The sequence below is a fragment of the Lynx rufus genome, unplaced genomic scaffold (genome assembly GCF_022079265.1).
Source record: "Lynx rufus isolate CCGP_SWC_20201006 ecotype Redwood Valley unplaced genomic scaffold, mLynRuf1.p SCAF_24, whole genome shotgun sequence".
Classification (NCBI taxonomy): domain Eukaryota; kingdom Metazoa; phylum Chordata; class Mammalia; order Carnivora; family Felidae; genus Lynx; species Lynx rufus.
The window spans coordinates 19,503,697-19,521,743 of NW_025814839.1; the positions used below are offsets into that span (position 1 = coordinate 19,503,697).

At 43.4% G+C, this 18,047-nt stretch overlaps 1 protein-coding gene across 3 annotated transcripts in view; it reads left to right on the forward strand.

Annotated features, from left to right (window-relative positions):
- PITPNB (phosphatidylinositol transfer protein beta) overlaps positions 1-18,047 on the forward strand; it is a 62,306-nt gene that overhangs the window by 20,629 nt on the left and 23,630 nt on the right. For all 3 annotated transcript variants that reach the window (XM_047088058.1, XM_047088057.1, XM_047088059.1), the window contains exon 7: positions 1,431-1,514. In XM_047088058.1, coding sequence (XP_046944014.1) covers positions 1,431-1,514 — 84 coding nt within the window. The remainder of the gene's footprint in view (positions 1-1,430; positions 1,515-18,047) is intronic.

Sequence of the window (18,047 nt, forward strand, 5' to 3'; positions counted from 1 at the left end):
TTCCCTGTCAGCCCCCTTGCTTTGGTGCGAGAGTGGACTGGTGAGGTTGCCGTTTTTTATCTGGGACAGGGAGAGCAGAGATAAAATTCACAGATCATCCACAAACCGATTTTAGCCATTAATTTCAGGTTTTTTTTCACGTTTTCATCTCTATGTTTGCCAGAGCTACTCTACAAAGCAAACTTGACTGCTTTAATTTTCACCTCTGCTCCACTTGGCTGGGGCTGGGTTGATGTCAGAGAAATGGCCAAAAGGCAAGAGGGAAGAGCAGCTTTCAATATTTTATAAAAATGTTGACAAGCTTCTGGTTTTTACAAGTTGGTGCACATTTATCCCTAAAATAAATTTCAAGAAAATCATTATTTAGGACTCAATGTAATCATTAACTTTTGATGAGGCTTGTCAAAGAATTTGGGGAGGCGTCTGGTATAGATTGATGCCCTTGGCCCAGCGGCTGTCCAAAGTGTGGCCTCTGGACCAGGAGCAGCATCTGGGAGCTTGTTAGAAGTGCACCTTCTCAGCCTCCATCCCATACCTATTGAACTAAAATCCCCGGTTGGAGGGGTCCAGCGTCCTCTGTGTTGTGGTGCACGCTCCAGTTTGAGAACTACTGTCCAGCCTTGTGCTGCGCTGTTATAGGAGAGAAAGTTCATGTTATGGTAGATTCTGCTTTTATGTGATTGGTGCCAATTAATAGAACTTTTGAATTATGACTTGTATTTGCTTTGAGTTCTTCCTGAAGATCATTTGACATTTCCTGTTGTTTTTTTCATAGTGATTCTAAAATTTCGAGCCTAAATGAGAAGATTTGGTATGCTGTAGTCAGTGTATGAGTTCATGTACCTTTTCCAGCTCTCAAGTGGGTGTATCTGTGGCAGTTTTTAAACCGTTCTTAATTGGTTCATAGAGGGAGTTTCAGAAATAAATGATTAATCAACACAAGGAATGGAGGAATTGATGATCCTACTGAAACTGGAAAGCTTTAGGATAATCAGATTCAGGATAGGTTTTAAACCACACAGTGCAGCTTCTTGCAGTCTAATATGTCACCTTATGTTTGTCTAGGACTCAAGGCTTGCAAGAACATTGTTGTGTATCGTTGGGTTAAACATAGGTTCGGTACATTTGGCTATATGGCTCATGTTTAAGGACTACCAGGAAGTAATGGTGATGGGTTTCTGTTCATCGGCAGCATCCTCACACCTCCCCCTTCCCCACACTTATTTTTTAGGGCTACAGGGGGTAAAAGATTTGTAGATCCCTTAAGACTTCAGACAACTAATTTAGTGAGGTAGGAATTTGGGTTTCTTTTATTCTTCATATTGTGCTCCAAAAGGCTCAGATAAAGATTATATATATAACTGTAGTGGTTTTGTCTAGTAAGAATAGTCTACAGTTTGTTGTGTCTCATTTATCTTTGTCATTTTTAGGTACACGGTTTAGATCCGAACACGTGGAAAACTGTTGAAATTGTCCACATAGATATTGCAGATCGAAGTCAAGTTGAACCAGCAGTAAGTACTGCATAGTCCTCCGTGACATTGTAACCTGCTGCCTCTTAAATCGAAAAATGATCTTCACTCTTCCTTTTACGGCCTGCATTTCTTTTTTTTTTTTTTTTTAATTTTTTTCAACGTTTTTATTTATTTTTGGGACAGAGAGAGACAGAGCATGAACGGGGGAGGGGCAGAGAGAGAGGGAGACACAGAATCGGAAACAGGCTCCAGGCTCTGAGCCATCAGCCCAGAGCCCGACGCGGGGCTCGAACTCACGGACCGCGAGATCGTGACCTGGCTGAAGTCGGACGCTTAACCGACTGCGCCACCCAGGCGCCCCTTACGGCCTGCATTTCTACACTGAAATGAGTCTGGAGGTCAGGTGTCGGTCCGTACAACAAAAAGACCAGCGAGTAGGAGAGAAGGTTGTCTTTTGTGTGGATTTCACCTTTACACAAATGATCCCTTTGAGAAATGCTGGTATACCTGAGATATATAGAGGTTTGTTTTCATTGGGGGGGAAAGGGACTAACATTATTTTACAAAAGAATTCTCCCTTGAACTTCTATAAATAATGCGGGTCCCTTATACTTTTAAAGTGTTGTTAAGAAAGCTTAACAGTTGTACAGCTTCCTAATCTTGATTTTTACTAGATGTAAATATTTGTACTTTAGGCTTTTGACTTAATAAAAACACCCCCCGCCCCCAAAGGTGAAGACCTGCATTCTCCCAAAGTAAGACCCTTGTATTACTCTGCTGCAGCTTGTGAAAATTAACTCAGTTCTTATCTTGGAGTGTGCTGGGTGCTGCTTGGTTTTGCAGGGCACAGTTGTGGACTTTTTATATGTTAAGATAACTAGTGACCCTTTTCCTGCTAGTCCAGAGAGCAGAAGCTTTGAAACAAGAGTGGCAGGCATCCCTTCTTTCTGTCACAGGAAAGCCCAGTGTATTCAGTTAGATTTTTATTTCATGGCCTTTCCGTTTCATTTTCAGTGCTTGTTGTCTGAACCTGAGCAGCGTTGTAAGTTGAACAGAAATAACCTCAACAAGTGCCTGGATGGCTCAGTCGGTTAAGTGTCTGACTCTTGGTTTTGGCTCAGGTCGTGATCTCACTGTTGGTGGCATTGAGCCCTGCATCGGGCTCCATGCTGACAGCGTGGAGCCTGCTTGGGATTCTCTCCCTCTCCCTCTCCCTCTGCGCTTCCCTGCTCATGCTCTATCAAAATAAATAAGCTTAAAAAACAAACAAACAAACCCCAACACTAAATGTCTGGTTTTGCTGTTGCAACTTAAAAGTAACCCTTCTAAAACAGAGGTCTCCCACCTTTTCTCTGCAATCACTGGGGTCGAGACTGCCAGCAGTGACCTGCTAGACTGGATCCTGTTTTGTTAGGATATCCTCCCTTAATAGAAATGTAAGCACTAATGAGGGACCTTTGTCATAGAACTTCTTAAATTTTAGTTGTGCTATGATTTGAAGTTATTTTCAGTTCTAAGGAGAATTCCACCTTTGAAATTATATAGGATTTTTTTTTTTTAATCCTCAGAAGTGAATGTATTTTCTGTTTTAAAAACAATTTTCAGGTGTCTGTTTTGCCTTTTTTTCCCTCTGTGTCTTTTCCAGCCACGATTCACTGAGTGTGAAAGAATGGTGGTAGGAGGACAGTGTTTGGGAGTGAGCGGTGCGTGAGTCGGTTAGTGGGCGGGGGCAGGCTGACCTACATGCCTGCACCGACAGATCACCAGATCATGCTGAGCAGCCGTACGGGTGCCCCAGGGAAGGCATTCAGGTGGTATTGTTGGTGTTTGGAAAAGTTGTGCTGGCCAGACAAAATGATCGGATCTTGTGGTTCATGGGTTTGCATTCCAGGTTGTTCTCCTGCAGAATACAAGACACCTTTGGTCTTGCTGGCGTCATAAGAGCGGTTCTTTGTTCTTGTTCTCAGGCTAAAATGGGTGCTCAGTGTTTGCAGGCATGAATGCAAGTGGGAAGAGCAGTGAAGGCTGATTGTGCAAGAACCCGGAGGCCCTTGGTCTCATGCCTTCGACCCCAGGCCAGCCTTCAGCGAGGAGAGAAAAGGCACTGTTGGCCCCGAGGACACATGACAACAGCACTTGAGATAGCTGCTGCGCTAAGGCTGAGCGGGTGCTTCCCTGTGTGGAATGTTGTTTAGGATGGATCCGTAGGGAAAGAGCTGGATTGGGCCCAAATGAGAAGAGTCTGTATCGTGAGTCCATGGAGCCGTGACTAAAAACATACATTCTGAAACTAGATTGGCTTCAGATTCAAATTTTGAGGTTCTGCCACCTGCTGGCTATTCAGTCTCGGATGGGTTGCGTACTCTCTCTCTCTGCCTAATTATCTCACAGCGTTAAATGTGAGCACTTAGAGCACCACCTAGTTTAATAAATGTTCGCCATTATTGTCCACAGTTGTGCAGGAGTTCTGAGACCTGTGTTCAAACCAAGCATTGTTGGGGAGTAAATAAATATGTATATGTGGTTTTATTACTCAGTGTTTGTAGCTCCTGTTTTCCAAGTTACATTTTAGAGATTAGTGAGATAGAAATTTATTTTAAAGTTTACTGAATTCACAGTACTTTTGGGTTGAAGCACACATAACATTTACCATTTTAACCACTTTAAAATGGACAGTTCGGTGGCATTTTGTACAAGTGTATTCTCACCATCGCCATCACCCAGTTTCAGAACGTCTTCATCACTCCGAAAGGACGCCCTGCACCCATTGACGGTCACTCCCTTCTCTACCTTCTCCCCAGCCGTTGGCTACCACTAATCTGTTTTCTGTTTTCATGGATTTACCTCTGCTGGATAATTCATAGAGGTGGACTTCATAACAGTACATGACCTTCTGTGTCTGGCTTCTGTTACTTCGGCGTGTTTTCATCCTCGTTGTAGGGTGTGCCATACTTCATTTCTTTTTATGGCTGATAACAATCCAGTCTGTTTATGTGCTCATATGTGCATGGACATTGGGTTGTTTCCACCTTGTGGCTCTTGTAACTAGTGCTGCTGTGGACATTGTGTCACAGTAGTTGTTTATGTGTTTTGTCAGTTGTGAATACTAAAAATACAGCTGATACCATGTAGGGATGCTCAGACCTTTTGATGTCACAAAAGGAACCCTGACATACACATTTACCGCTGTGAAAGGGGAGAACAGAACTCTGTGCTGGGAGGTGAGGATACTCTGAGCAGTTGTAAACCCAGGGGTGCGTGAAGCCCTGGTGGGTGGGGGGTGAATTGTGGGGCCGGTGCCCATCCCAGCAAGGAGGTAGGGAAGAGACGTAGTGGGGCAGGGGCTCTGGGTCCGCCCTTTTCTTCCACTCATCTTCTTCTTTCCACACTTCAGGCACAGACATTCACCCTGACACCCTCCCTTCAGCTTCCACCCCATCTATTTGGCCATGAATAGTTAATGTTTGTCCTAGGATTAGCGTCTAATGCAAACATCTGGACCACCTGGCCATCTTTACTTCTTAACCAGATCCACTTTGGTTTTCTGTTTTGATTGGTTCATTTGATTCTGCTCTTTCATGTTCCTTGAAAATTCTGGTCCATGGTGTTGGGAAAAGTACACATTTGCAGTTCTCAAATGACAGCGTTGTCTTAGCAGTCCACAGGTACTGAGTGCCTGCTCTGTGCTGCTGGACTAGCCCTGCAGTAGCTGTCCAGGGTGGTACAGAACCTCCCAGAGGCTTGCAATCTGACTGAGACCAGCCCAGTGCAGTGAAACGGTGAACAAACGGCAGAGCCTTATGCATGGTCCAAAGTGCTGCAGGATTTCAGAGAGAAGAACAGTGTGTGAGGACGAAAATCTGGGAAGACCGAATGGAGGAGGCGTAACATGAGGAAAAGTACAATTTGATGGGTGGAATAGTTTACTCCCACCCTCGTTACATTTTTCTCTCTTACCCTCATTACTCTTGACATTGTAAGTTTGTTTTTCTCTTCTCCCTAAGTAGAGATTGCACCATGGAGGGAAGCGTCTTTTTTACTCTTAACTGTCGTCTTCCCAGCTCCTTGAACAGTGCCTGAGCTATGTTAGGTAGTCAGTGAATGAAGGCATTGTAGGCAAGTGGAGATGCAGGTGCGTTATCCGACACTGAGGGGAAAGTTGGAATAGTTTTTAGAGTCGAAGGGGACCTGAGCTACCTCGGCCTCGTTGCTTTCAGACCGTGTTTTGTGTAATCCTAAGAATTTCTTGGAGCTCACCAGTTTCTCCGGCTGTCAGGATGGAGTGACTAGAACATGGGGCTGAGGAGTTCCCTCTGTCCCCCTCTCCCAGCATAGTCCTGCCTGTCTGACATTAGTCTTCACCATAAAATGGACTTTGAACACACAGTTCTGCAGCCACAGAAAGTTTGATTTCGGGGCTAACCACCCTGTTTTACAAGTCAGGAAACTGAAGCCCAGGTAAACGAGTCTTTTCCCAAGATCGTTTAGCCACTGCCAGTAATGGAAATTCTGACTCTTAATCCAGAGTTCTTTCCACCGATTTTCCAGTCTTCCGTTTCAGAGCTAAGGCCCTGCTTTGTCACTCGTCAAGCTGCTGGCTTCGTTTCCCCGCTATTTGTTCTGTCCTGCCTTCCGGTACTCCTTCCTCTCTGTCTGAGGCCTGTGTGTCCTGAGGGTCAGACAGCATTTCTTCCAGGGGGTTTCATTCACGTTGGAATCCTCTACCCTTCTGCTCTTACTCGTTTCATTGATGTATCTTGGTCTCCATGTTCTCAAACTCATCCCCTTTTCAGAGTGAGGACTTCATTCATCAGCATTTGTTGAGTGAACCCGATGAGCTTGAGAATGATGATGAAACTAATCTTTGTGAGTCAAGACATTTTATAAAATCAGTTTGATGTTAACTTGACACCTGGGTTGGCAAGGAGGGAGAAGAAACAGGCACCCACTTACATTGCCCCTGGGTGTGTAAATCGGCACAACCTGTTTTGCGGAATTACAAATGTACACGCCCTTTGACCCAGCAGAATTCCATTTCTAGGAATTGATCCTACTCAGTATGAAGTGACAAAGGTATAAACGTATGACTGGAAACAGTCTGACGTCTAAATGTTTCTAGAACCTTATGGGTCACCTGTATAGTGGAGTTCAGTTTGATCATTAAGAGGGAGTGAGCTCTATTTGTACTGATCAGGAATCCTTCACAAGGTAATGTGGGAGAAAGATAAAAAAGAGTACGTATAGGATGCTTCCATTTGTAAGAGCGTAAAAGGGAGAAAAATAGATCTGTATGCATGTACTTGCTCGTGTATGAGACAGTCGGGAAGAAAGTGAAAGGCGGTAGTGATTCCTTCATGAACGGCGGTGAGGGAGCCAGATGGCTGGGGAACGGGGTGGAAGAGTCGAGGTCTGTCGGACGTGTGTGCAGCGAACTGTTGGGGGACGTCTTCTTGCTTAGTGTATCGGTTTTCTGTTGCTGCACGACGCCTCACAAATTTGGTGGCCAGGGAAGGCAACCTCATCGAAGGAGTGCCAGCCCTGTGCCGCACATACGTAGTCTGCTGGTGAGAAGCATGTCGTGGGTTCCACCAGTGCTCGGGGGAGGAGCTTGTACAGGAGTGTGACTCGTTGTGGGAGTCCTCTTGGGACACGTCTGCCATGCCATCGGTCAATTTTTAGTACCTAAACCTTGCTCTTCAAGGATTAAAGTGAACACTAGAATTGAGAGTTTAGTAACTATGGACCAACAATGTGGATTTTTAGTAGGGAGACCTTGTGAGGGTGTGGTGATCTCTCAAGAGTTCAGGCTGTGGCACCTTAACCCCTGGAGGTTTTGGTCTCAGTCTGACTGAATCCATGATTTTCATCTGGTTGGTAATGAACTCTGGTTTTTCTTGAATGAGCTAGTTTTTCTAAAAACTTCTTGAATGACTGAATTTCTTTCCTGCCTATTAACATGCTTTAAAAGAAATAAAAGCAGTTAATTAGTAATTTTGAGAGGATTAATAGCCAGGTCTCCTCCCCAATCAGGAGTAATGTGAAATAGTTGGGAGTTCAGGAAACCCAAGAATTTGGGGGGTGCCTGGGTGGCTCAGTCGGTTAAGCGTTTGACTGGATTTCTGCTCAGGTCATGATCTCAGTTTGTGGGATTGAGCTCCATGTTAGGCTCTGTGCTGCTGGTGTGGAGCCTGCTTAGGATTCTCTCTCTTCTCTCTGCCCCTCCTCACTCACGCATGCATGCTTCTGCACGCTCTCTCAAAAGTAAATAAAATCAGCTTTATTTAAAAAAAAAAAAAAAAAAAACCCAACCCAAGAATTTGCAAGTGAATCTTGACTGTTAACTCCACCTGGTGGAGGGTTTCTGTCACTGCAGGGGGATTTAACACAAATACAGCCCTGGACAGTTTAATTCAGAGTGACTGTTGATTACTTTAAGGATCAACTCTGCTGGGTTGCTGGTGTCAGACAGCTCATATATCACTCTTGTTGTAGACTTTGCTGTTTTTTGCTTGTGCTTATGAACTGTACCTCACTGTACACAGAAAGGATGTGATAAGACCCACAGAGTAACTAAATATTTGAGTGGATCCTTTGACATAATTTACATATTTGAAGAGTGACATTGTCACAATAACTCTAGGAACAAGAATTTGACCCAAGGTCACAGTAATTTGCATATATATATATACACACACACACACACACACATATATATATAAATATATGGTTTATCCACTTTTTTTTGTTGATTACTTATGGAAAGTCTGTATAGGACTGTTACTATAGCCACCATTCTTTGTAGCTTCCTAGAAGATACATGATTGCCTAATGAAACAAGCTAAGGATTCTGGGATGTCTGCATAAACGTCTCCTCTCCCCCCTCCCCGTTTCCTTTGGCCACTATTCAAAACTGGTTTCCTGTTTTGGGGGAAAGAGGCATTGTAGTGAAGTATTAAGGTGTTCCATCCCTTAGGAACGAAGCTACCTTCTGCTTGGCAAGCCATTCCAGGAGAACACATCCCTGAGCCCCCTCCCCTCCTCCATCCCCACACCGTCCCAGCCCCTCTTCCATTTCAGATCTAACCTTGGCATGGCTCCTGAAAAGCCTTCCTCTTTTCCACAGTAAAGTGGGTACCCTTTGGGGGCCCAGACTCTGTTGTACCTCATCGTCTCTGTGTTTCCAGGAGATGATGAGGTACGACATCATCTCTTTCTTTCCAGCAAGATGCTCAGTGCATGATACTGAGTGAACTTTTAATAAAGGCTTGGTGAATCAAAAAGAATTTGCAGATTTTTTTCCTTTGTGTTGTCTAAAAAAAAGAAGGGGGAGAAGACAGTTTGGAGGAATTGATGTTTTTATCATTCAAATATTGAATGAACAAAATGCTGCTTTAGTTCCTTCTTTACTAATCTTAGGTGATGAAGTAGGTGATATGCTCTTAGTTCTAAAAATTCGTTTCTGAATGAGCAAATACCTTTCTGTCAGATTGAAAAATGTTTTAGTTAGATCACATTGTAATGAATCAAGGTTTTCTCTAGCATACGGAAGATACCAGAATATATATATGTTTTTTTAAATTTTTACAGTTGTTGTTGATACAGAACCACAATAAAAAAAAGTTGAGATTTCTTTAAACGTCCTGATGAAATGCATATGCATATCTTCAACTCATTTCCAAAATATATACAAATGAGTCAGTTGACATCTGCTTCTGCTTTTTTTTTTTTTTTAAGGTATAAATGTGAATCTGGCCCCTTTTAATCATCTCCAGCACTTTGTCTAAGTAGCTTTTCATGATTTGTATACAAAAGTCACTTCCCAGGAGAGGAAGACCCTTTAAAGTGTAAGCCGAAGTGTACACACGATTAACATCAGAGAGACCTTCGTTTTTGGAAGTAATTTGAAAGAAAATGAGCACGGTTTAAAAAACAGAAAGAAATTGGAACCACATTTTTAGGTATTTATGTGTAACCAGAAAGGACTGTATCAGTCTTCCTCTGTAGTATCTGCTTCCTCTGTAGTATATGCTGTGACTTTATTGTTATTTCCAAGAATTGATTTAAGTAGAAGTAGTGTTTAAATCAGGATTTTAAGGCTCACAGGTCTCAAAATGACTTAGTTGAACATCTGTTTTTTAAGTGTCAGTAATAAGCGAATACTTGTAGGAAAGCATTGTTTGGAAGACGTAGTATAAAAGTACAGATCTATTCCCTGTTAAAATGCAGCTCATATAAAGAGGGAATGAGTTTTTTTTCCCTCCTATTTCAGCATGTTGGAGTGTATCCACTTGTGGTGAAAGATTTTTCCCAGATGAGGCATTTCAAAACCAAGACGTGCCCAGTTTTGTGACTGTAGTGGTGTTTCACCACACCAGGTTGTGTCTGGGTCACAGAAAGGATGTGGAGGGTGTGCTCCGACTGATGGGGTTCGGGGTTCTTCTCGGGGACTTCCCTAGAGAGCTTGAAGGAGCCCCTTTGAATGTGAGTGACCCAGTAGGCTTGTGCTCCTAAACGAAAGCTCAGATTTCATGCCTCTTCTTTCTTTTGTTCTTTCTGACCTTCCTTTTAACCTCTTGTTACTCATTACCCTCAGTCCCTTCATCCCGACCTGCCTGTGAGTGTAGTTGCCCCGTCGGATTTACCCCAACTCTCCGCCTTTTCTCCCAGTCCCTGTCATTTGCAGATGCCCCCCTGGGGGGCGGTGGGGAGGGCGTGACTTGAAGCTGCTCTGCAGCCCTGATGCCTGCCCGACAGAGCTGGACATCCTGAGCTCTGGGCCTTGGGTCCCCACACACTGCTCAAGTCTGGACTGCCCTCTGGGCCACCTCTTGGCAGTAGAACCCTTCTCCCCAGCAGCTTTTCCAGCCTAGCGCCTGGAGTAACACGTGGCTCCACTCCCTTGTCACAGTGGGGTCCTCCACACTCCAGGGGACCCTGACACTCCCAGGTGAGGGTGTGGGCTGCCAGTCCAGCTCACCCTTCCTGGAAGTTCCTGGAATCCAGCCCATTCGGCCTCACCCCCCTTGTTTGTTTTCCTTTGGAGAAGACCCCCCCCCCCCACCGTGGCTAGGGGGGCAGGTCTGTACTTGTGGGAGTCCCAGTTGTGGGCTGGATCTGCTCACAGGTCCAGTTCTCTGACCATTGGAAGCAAAGAGGTTCTTTTCAGGGCTTCTGAGGCCTTCTGGGGAGCCTTGTAACTAACTCCCAAGCCTGCCTCTCAGTGCCTTAGCTAGGACTCCAGCCAAAACGCTTAAGTCTCTTTCCTTTCAAGTTTGGTCTGTCCAGGGACAGCTTGTTAGAAATGCAGATTTTTAGCTTCCTCCCCAGTCAGTGTCCAGGTAGCACTCTGGGCTCCACGTAGCTCTCCAGGAGATTTCTGTACATGCTCACACTTGGGACATGCTCAAGTATACACGATACAGAGTGAAGATTGCACAGTGGGCACTCTTTGAGGGTCGTGGTCCAAAACATTCACCCCAGCCTTTATTTTCACTGTTAAGGAGTTTGAGCCCAGGAGGAAGTGCTGTAACTTCCCTGAGCCACATAAGCACTGGAAAGAGGAATCAGGACTTAAAAGTGGGGCTGCTGACTTATTTTTGTCTTTCTAGAGCATCTTCTCACCATATGATGTTCCTTCCTTTGCAATATGTTAAGAGCATGCTTAATTTATTTAAAACAAACAATCAACCACCCGTTCTTTCCATCTCCCCTGGTTCCCCAAAATAGCAGTTTCATTAGTGGCCTTGGTCACCTCCTCCCGCAACTGCTAGATGCTGGGATATTTGGAAATTTGCATCTGTGCAAGAGAACAAAAAAGGATTGGAGCCCCTAAGATGTCTTTTGGTGTGGGTGCTTACAGAGAGCACCATACGTTTTTTCTTATGTGCACTTAGCTAACATCTTTTGGAACTCACTGTTTGCTCTGTGTTGGTATGGTAAATATTTTTCCAGATAAAGAGAAATTGTATCTGTCTGAAGGGAGTGCAAGATTCTTAATCAGCAAACACATTAAAGTGTTCCTAAGTGACTTGGAGTTGGTTGCTTGTGTATTGAGTGTGGTGGTGCTAAGTGCCCCTGTGCCAAAGGACGCCCCCCTCCCCCCACCCCACCCCCACCCACACAACTGATACAGACCAGTGCTGGGCTCCAGGCTGTAGCCAAAGTCCGAGTTCGAAGGCTGACTAGAGCCTAGAGGTTTGGAGTTTTGTACTTTACTAAAAGAAGAGTTCTGGCCCATTTTAGTTGTACACCAAAAGATGATAATGGAATTGTTGGGCTCTTCTAAACTGCTCCCTTAAGCCGTTTGTGGAAATTCATGGTAATCCCTTTAAGGATTGTGATGTTCAAAGAAACAAGTTTGGGCTTTTTGCTTGTTCTTTCTGGCCTTGGCCATTTGTTCTTTGTTTATGATGCATTTATTTGGTATGTTTTGGTAGGCAGTTTTAGTTGAGAGTAGAAATGTGCTAAGCAGTACCTGATTTTCTGAATCCCATTTGCCTTTGAAAAATGAATATTTAAGACTTGCTTTTCCATGCATTTAGCTCTTTTTACTTTGAATGCACCGTTCCCTTGAGTGTGTAACATTCTGACACTTGTAAGTTTATTTTTTTAGAGAGCGGAGCGGGGAGGGCAGAGAGCAGGACAGATAGAATCCCGAGCAGGCTCCATGCTGCCAGCGCAGAGCCCAGTTTGGGGCTCAGTGCCACAAACCGTGAGACCATGACCTGAGCCAAAATCAAGAGTCAGATGCTTAACCAACTGAGCCACCCAGGCACCCTGAACAATAACCCTTTTTAATTGTTTTAAACCACGAGTGTATATTGTGTTTAGTTACTGCCGTTTTTTTTTTGTTTTTTAAAGATACTTTTTCCTGAATATCAGCCTTGGAAAGCTGATGAAACTTGGTTTGTTTATTTAGGCATGTAAGTTTTGGTCACACCTTAAGCAATGCTTGTTTCTCGTGCTCTAGGAAGGATTTGGGCCTATCTTTTTCTTTGATCAGGCATTCTGTGGGACAGTGCCCAGATGTTACACATTTGAGTGCATAGTCTTGGCAACATATGCTTTACTGTACTGCCTTTAGAAAAAAAACTTCATTAATTTTAAGGAAATGCAAGAATCATAAATTATGCTTTCTATGTAATCTTTAAAAGATTAAATTTTTTCTGAAAACAGGAAATCTGGCTAGAAAAAGTTAAATATTAGCTCCAACTTTGTGAAATTGTTCATATTTGTCAGCTTTGAGCCACACAAATGACATTTTTGGGGTCAACCTAATAGACCTTCCAAATTAATCTTTGATGGATAATAACCCATAGCAGTCAGCACCGACCATTACTTCACTTCATCGTCTCTCCCGGCTTTTCAAAAAGGTCTGCATTCTAGATGTTGCTTTTGTTCCAGCTGTAGCTGCTTGCTTCCTAAGAAGGGCTTTCTGCTTGTCGGAGCTGTGCAGGGGCTACCTAATTCTTTAGTCCTGAAAAGAGCTTTTGTTTATTAGAAGTTTGTGACTGAGAGCCAGCGAGTCCAAGGAGAGCCTGTGGTTGCCAAATGCGGCTTCAGTTCTCTTTGGCGTGAGCAGACACTCGATCTAGTAGAGTACCTCTTCCTTTTGCTGTTAAAATGAACATAGACTAAGCGTTAGAAACTTCTCTCTGGTGTGTGTGCGAGAGCTCCAAGAGCTCCTTATTAAAGCGTGTGCAGAGTAAAGAGGGGAGACGTGTGACCCAGCTCCTAACTGTAATCGTAGCCCCCTTGAACTCGGGGGAAAGAAAAAAACAAAACAACTCAAGTATAGCTTTTAAGGTAGCGGTGATTTTGCATTTGCTTAAGAAATTTCCCCTTGTCAAATAAATGCTCGTCTTGTCCCACCTTTTCTATGCTGGGAAGCAAGCCACTGTCGAAATCCTTTTTTTGTAGTAAGTTATAGAGGTTTACCCCCCATCCTTAAAGGAGATACAAATAAACATAGGCATGGTTTTTATTGAAAAGAAATGTAAAAACGTTCCCCACTTTATTCTGCTCCCTTACATGGTCAACTTTTGGAACTCTTAGAAGATTTACATCCAGCCGGGGATTTGGAGAATGTCCTAGTGTATTTGAAGGCATAGTTGCATGGCAGTGCCCCCTTGTGGGAAAATAACATATTGCTTCGTTCATAGCTTGGTTAAATCTTAGCAAGGACTTTTAAATTTCCCTTAAAAATCTGCATGTACAAGTCTATTTTGCACAAAATGCTTTTTCACTAAAACCTGTTAACTTAATGTTTACTTCTGATCTCTTCCATATTTTAAAAATAAAAAAGTAGGGGGGCGGTGGAGGTGGTGAGGTGTGAGGTCGAGTTGCTCCAGTTTCTGGATTGGGGGGAAAACGCCATTTTGAGCAGCTGAAAGAAATTCGCATAAATGGCTTCAAATCAATTTTTTTTTAAGTGTATTCCTTATAAAAGCCTCCCACCCACCTTTTTTTTATTAAAAGCAGTGCAACTCTTTTTTTTTTTTTAATTTTTTTAAATGTTTATTTTTGAGAGAGAGAGAGCGAGAGCACGCGCACACATGAGCTGGGGAGGGGCAAAGAGTGAGGGAAACAGAATCTGAAGCAGACTCCAGACTCTCGGCTGTTAGCACAGAGCCTGACTTGTGCCTGGCTTGGGGCTCAAACTCACGAGCCGTGAGATCGTGACCTGAACCAAAGTCAGACGCTCAACTGACTGAGGCACCCAGGCACCCCAGCAGTGTAACTCTTTCTTAGGGAGAGGGGGAGCAAAGATCCCTTCATTACTTGAGTACTCTCAGATGATAAAGCGTAAATCACATCACATGTTTGCATTCAAAAGTGTGGTGGTTGGCCAGGTTGTTGACAGAGCTGCCTTGAGTCTTGGCCCGTCTGCTCTGCAAGGGCAAGGGATTTCACTTCTCCACCCCCAGAAATGGTGGGATCACCTGTGTTCCAGCATTGTGACGGTTAGCTGGGAGAATGCATGTGCCTGGCATATAACAAGTTCTCCAAACATAGTAGCAAGAATAGTGCTGGTTATTGGAGTTTGCTCTTGCTGTAAAAAAAAAAAATTGTTTCCCTGCAATTATTTCCTACTTAATGTTTGTTAAATTAGTGCTAATGGGTTAACTGGGGTCCTGGGGCTTAGGAGCAGCTGTGTCTGAGGTCAGCTCATAAACCAACATGGACGTTTTGCTGGAAAGGGCTCACCTGAATATTCATTAGGGCTTTCCCCTGGTTTTAGTTTAAGGAATTTGATATGATAGGTTTTATGATCTGTTGTCATTTAAGAAATAAATACATTTTGTGTTAAGTAAGACTTTTCCTGAACATATTACGTACATTTCAGGCATTTGCAATTTAATCTTTAAAAATGTAATGTTCAACATTCGTATCAAGAGTATTAAGAGTTATTCATTTTAAAATGCTCTAATCATTATTTAACTGTAAATAGGTGGTAGTAACAAATATATTGTATATTTGTGCATGAAACATAGGCTTACCCAAACCAGTAGCCCACTTATCTGAGGGCAGGGCTCAGGAGTAGCCCACCAGCCCTGGGCTATCCAGGAATCCCTTTTCCCGCCCACCAAGGGCTTTACTCCTTTTCCCCCCCGCACCTCACCTTCCCGAGTCTCATCTAGAACACAACTATCTGGTTCCCCTGCAGGTGTGCAGGAGGAGATGGAGTCTGTCACTTCAGGGTTGTTTTTTTGTTGTTGTTTTTACTTTCATTTTATCTTTATTTATTTTTTTAAGTAGCATGGGGCTCAAATTTAACGGCCGCTAGATCAAGAGTCGCTTGCTCTAACAGCTGAGCCAGCCAGGTGTCCCTGTCACATCAGGCTTTTGGTTGCAACTTCTTTTCAGGGCTGAAATTGATTTCTTTCTATTTCTCTATTAATTTGTAGCCTTCCAAAGGCTTTCGGGGTCTGCCTTCATAAGCGTGACAGTGTTGGCGGTCTCAGAAAGAATGGAAGAGGCACCCAGCCCACTGTGCCCCTAGCCTGGCTGTGCCCTAGCCTGACTATTCTAAGCTATGGCCACCTTTTAGCATAGAGCTCTGTTGACAGCCTCTGCCCCCTTCCCATGCTCAGCCCCACCGCTACTCCCACCCCAGATCTCTATGCAGGGTCTCCAGGAGATTAAAAAGATCACAAAAAAAGTGTTCTCTTCAGCCCTGTAGGTTTGACTGCATTTCTCTGTTCTGAGTGCAGTTGTTTAAAAATTAGCCTTTTAGGATTCATTGGTGGGAAGCCGGTAAGGACTAATGAGAAGGCTGAATTAGAGAATATTTTTTAATGCAGTTTTGTTCCTCAGAGGTACATTCAGTAACAGAAACTAGGCCAACAAGTTATTGACAATTAGTGGTCCTTTGGGAATCTGCTTTAATGAATAGATAAGAATGATTTGTAATTAGCATAATAATTATATGCAAATGAATGCTTCTGAATTGCTCTAAAACACTTCTGAACTGTTTAAACAGCCCTCCTGAGATCTTGTTACTCTATTAATTTGTGTAGCAAATCTTTTTTTCATAGATCACGCAAAGATAAACTTCAGTCCAGCCCCTGTCCGAATTATTATAAATTCCAAGGTGGTAGGACCTGAATTAATGAGATTTACTTATACTATATTAATGGTGCTCTGTGGGAACCTGAAAGGGTGAGGGGTCCTTGGGGAGCTGTAATTAAAAATAGGAAAGAAAGCTGCTTATTTGAAAATAACTGTTGAAATGAGTTTCTTAAACAAGTTCGTAAATGTTATTTGTCTTTACACCTCTGTTACTTGCTGTTGCAAAATTTAATGCAAACATTTTTTTTTCATGGGCTTCCCCTCTGGAGTCTGGCTTGGATTTTGTCAGCTCCAATTAGTTATGCGCTGGGGTCAGCGGTGATAGGATCCAGGAACGCCTTGTTTTCCAAGTGCCACAATACGTACTGAAAAATGAAGCACAGTGCTAATAGATGATGTTTGTTATTTATCTTCATATTTAATTTGGTTTTCTCCCCCTCATCCTGGGCTTTACTTTTAGGATGTGATTAGAGGAAATAAGCTTTGCTAGGTTGAGCGGCGATACCCGTGCATTCTCAACTTCGTGATTATCTTTGAGCTATTTGAATAGACACCTAATTAATCATCTTGTGCTCAAGGAAAGCATTTTACGGCAGGCTGCGGGATCCTAATATCTCTCTCAAGTTTTTATTTTTTACCCCGCAGAATGGTTTCTTTGTGCTGGGGGCGGGGCGGGGGGAGCGGGGGTTCGCGCAGGGTGCCCTTTTAGGAGCAGGTGCGGAGGCTGCTAATGCTGTGGCTTAGGCCCTCTTCTTAGCCTCCATTTCGCCTCACCTGTGGCAACCCATGCCTGGTTCTCCGAGCAGTTTCTGGCGTGTGGCGCTCATCTCGATTTTTCCACAAGCTGTCAAGAATCTCCTGCCGGTCCCCCCCCTCCTACTCACTTCCCATTCATAATCATGAGTTAAATCTGGGCTCAAGGACATTTAGGTTGGCTCAGCACAGATTTTGTACTTGCATTTGGGGGGACAGCCACTCTGCTAAGAGATTCATAAAACTAATATTCTTTGTCTTCAGAATGAATCTGGTTTCTGTTGAGAGTTTCTGTTGAGAGCTGTAGAGACTAACAGATGTACACCCAAGAGGTAGCACAACTTTTGTATTCCAGTGACAGAAAACAGCTATTTATAAGAATTTAATGAACGTACTCTGTGGCTCCAGCATGGAGACTCAGTAAGCCATTTATTTCCCATATTATATTTTATTTGTTCTCCAAAGGGTGTCTTGACTTTCACTTGCCTCCTTTTTTACTTAAGTGAGAGTTTTCAATTAAATAGAGTTGTATTACCACTAATCCGAATGTACCTTATGCTGATACCATTGTGTTTTTCTGTCGTCGAGGCCCTGGTATTGGTGGAGCGAACGGGTGTCCGGGGACATTACACCTAACTTGATAATGATGGTTTTACCGAGCCCTTATCCTGGCCAGGCCTCTGGGCATCATACAGATAATTAAAATTTGATCGTAAAAATTTTTAAACACAGTGCACCTTAGCGATAAGATTTTTCTACTTTTAAACGTGATTTTAAACCTCGTTTTAAAAATACACATCCTTGGCTTGGTGAATTTGCTTGCTTTTTTTTTTCCCAAGGATTACAGAAAGTGCATAGCAAATTCAGCCTTCAGAATACCCAGGAGCTGAAGACTCAAGTAGGCTACAGCTGTCTTCACCCACAGTATTCTAAAAGAACTAATGAGATGAGAAGTCTGCAGCTGGTGGCAAGCACAATAAACCATGAGCCAAGGGCTTCTCTTCATCAGAGCCTCCCCTTTCCCCATGGGATCCCGAAGGAGACAGAATACTAACAAAGCCAGCAGGCTGTCTCATTCCACACTATTGCTCATTTGCAGCTATAATTGGTAGCTGAGGTTGCATTCTGTATGCCGAAACTGTCATACATGAAGGAATATATTTGTTCATTGTGATACGGATATGAATCGGCCAGTTTTCAAATGCAGAAAGACCAAACCAGCAATCCAACAATAAAATCGTAGCGAAG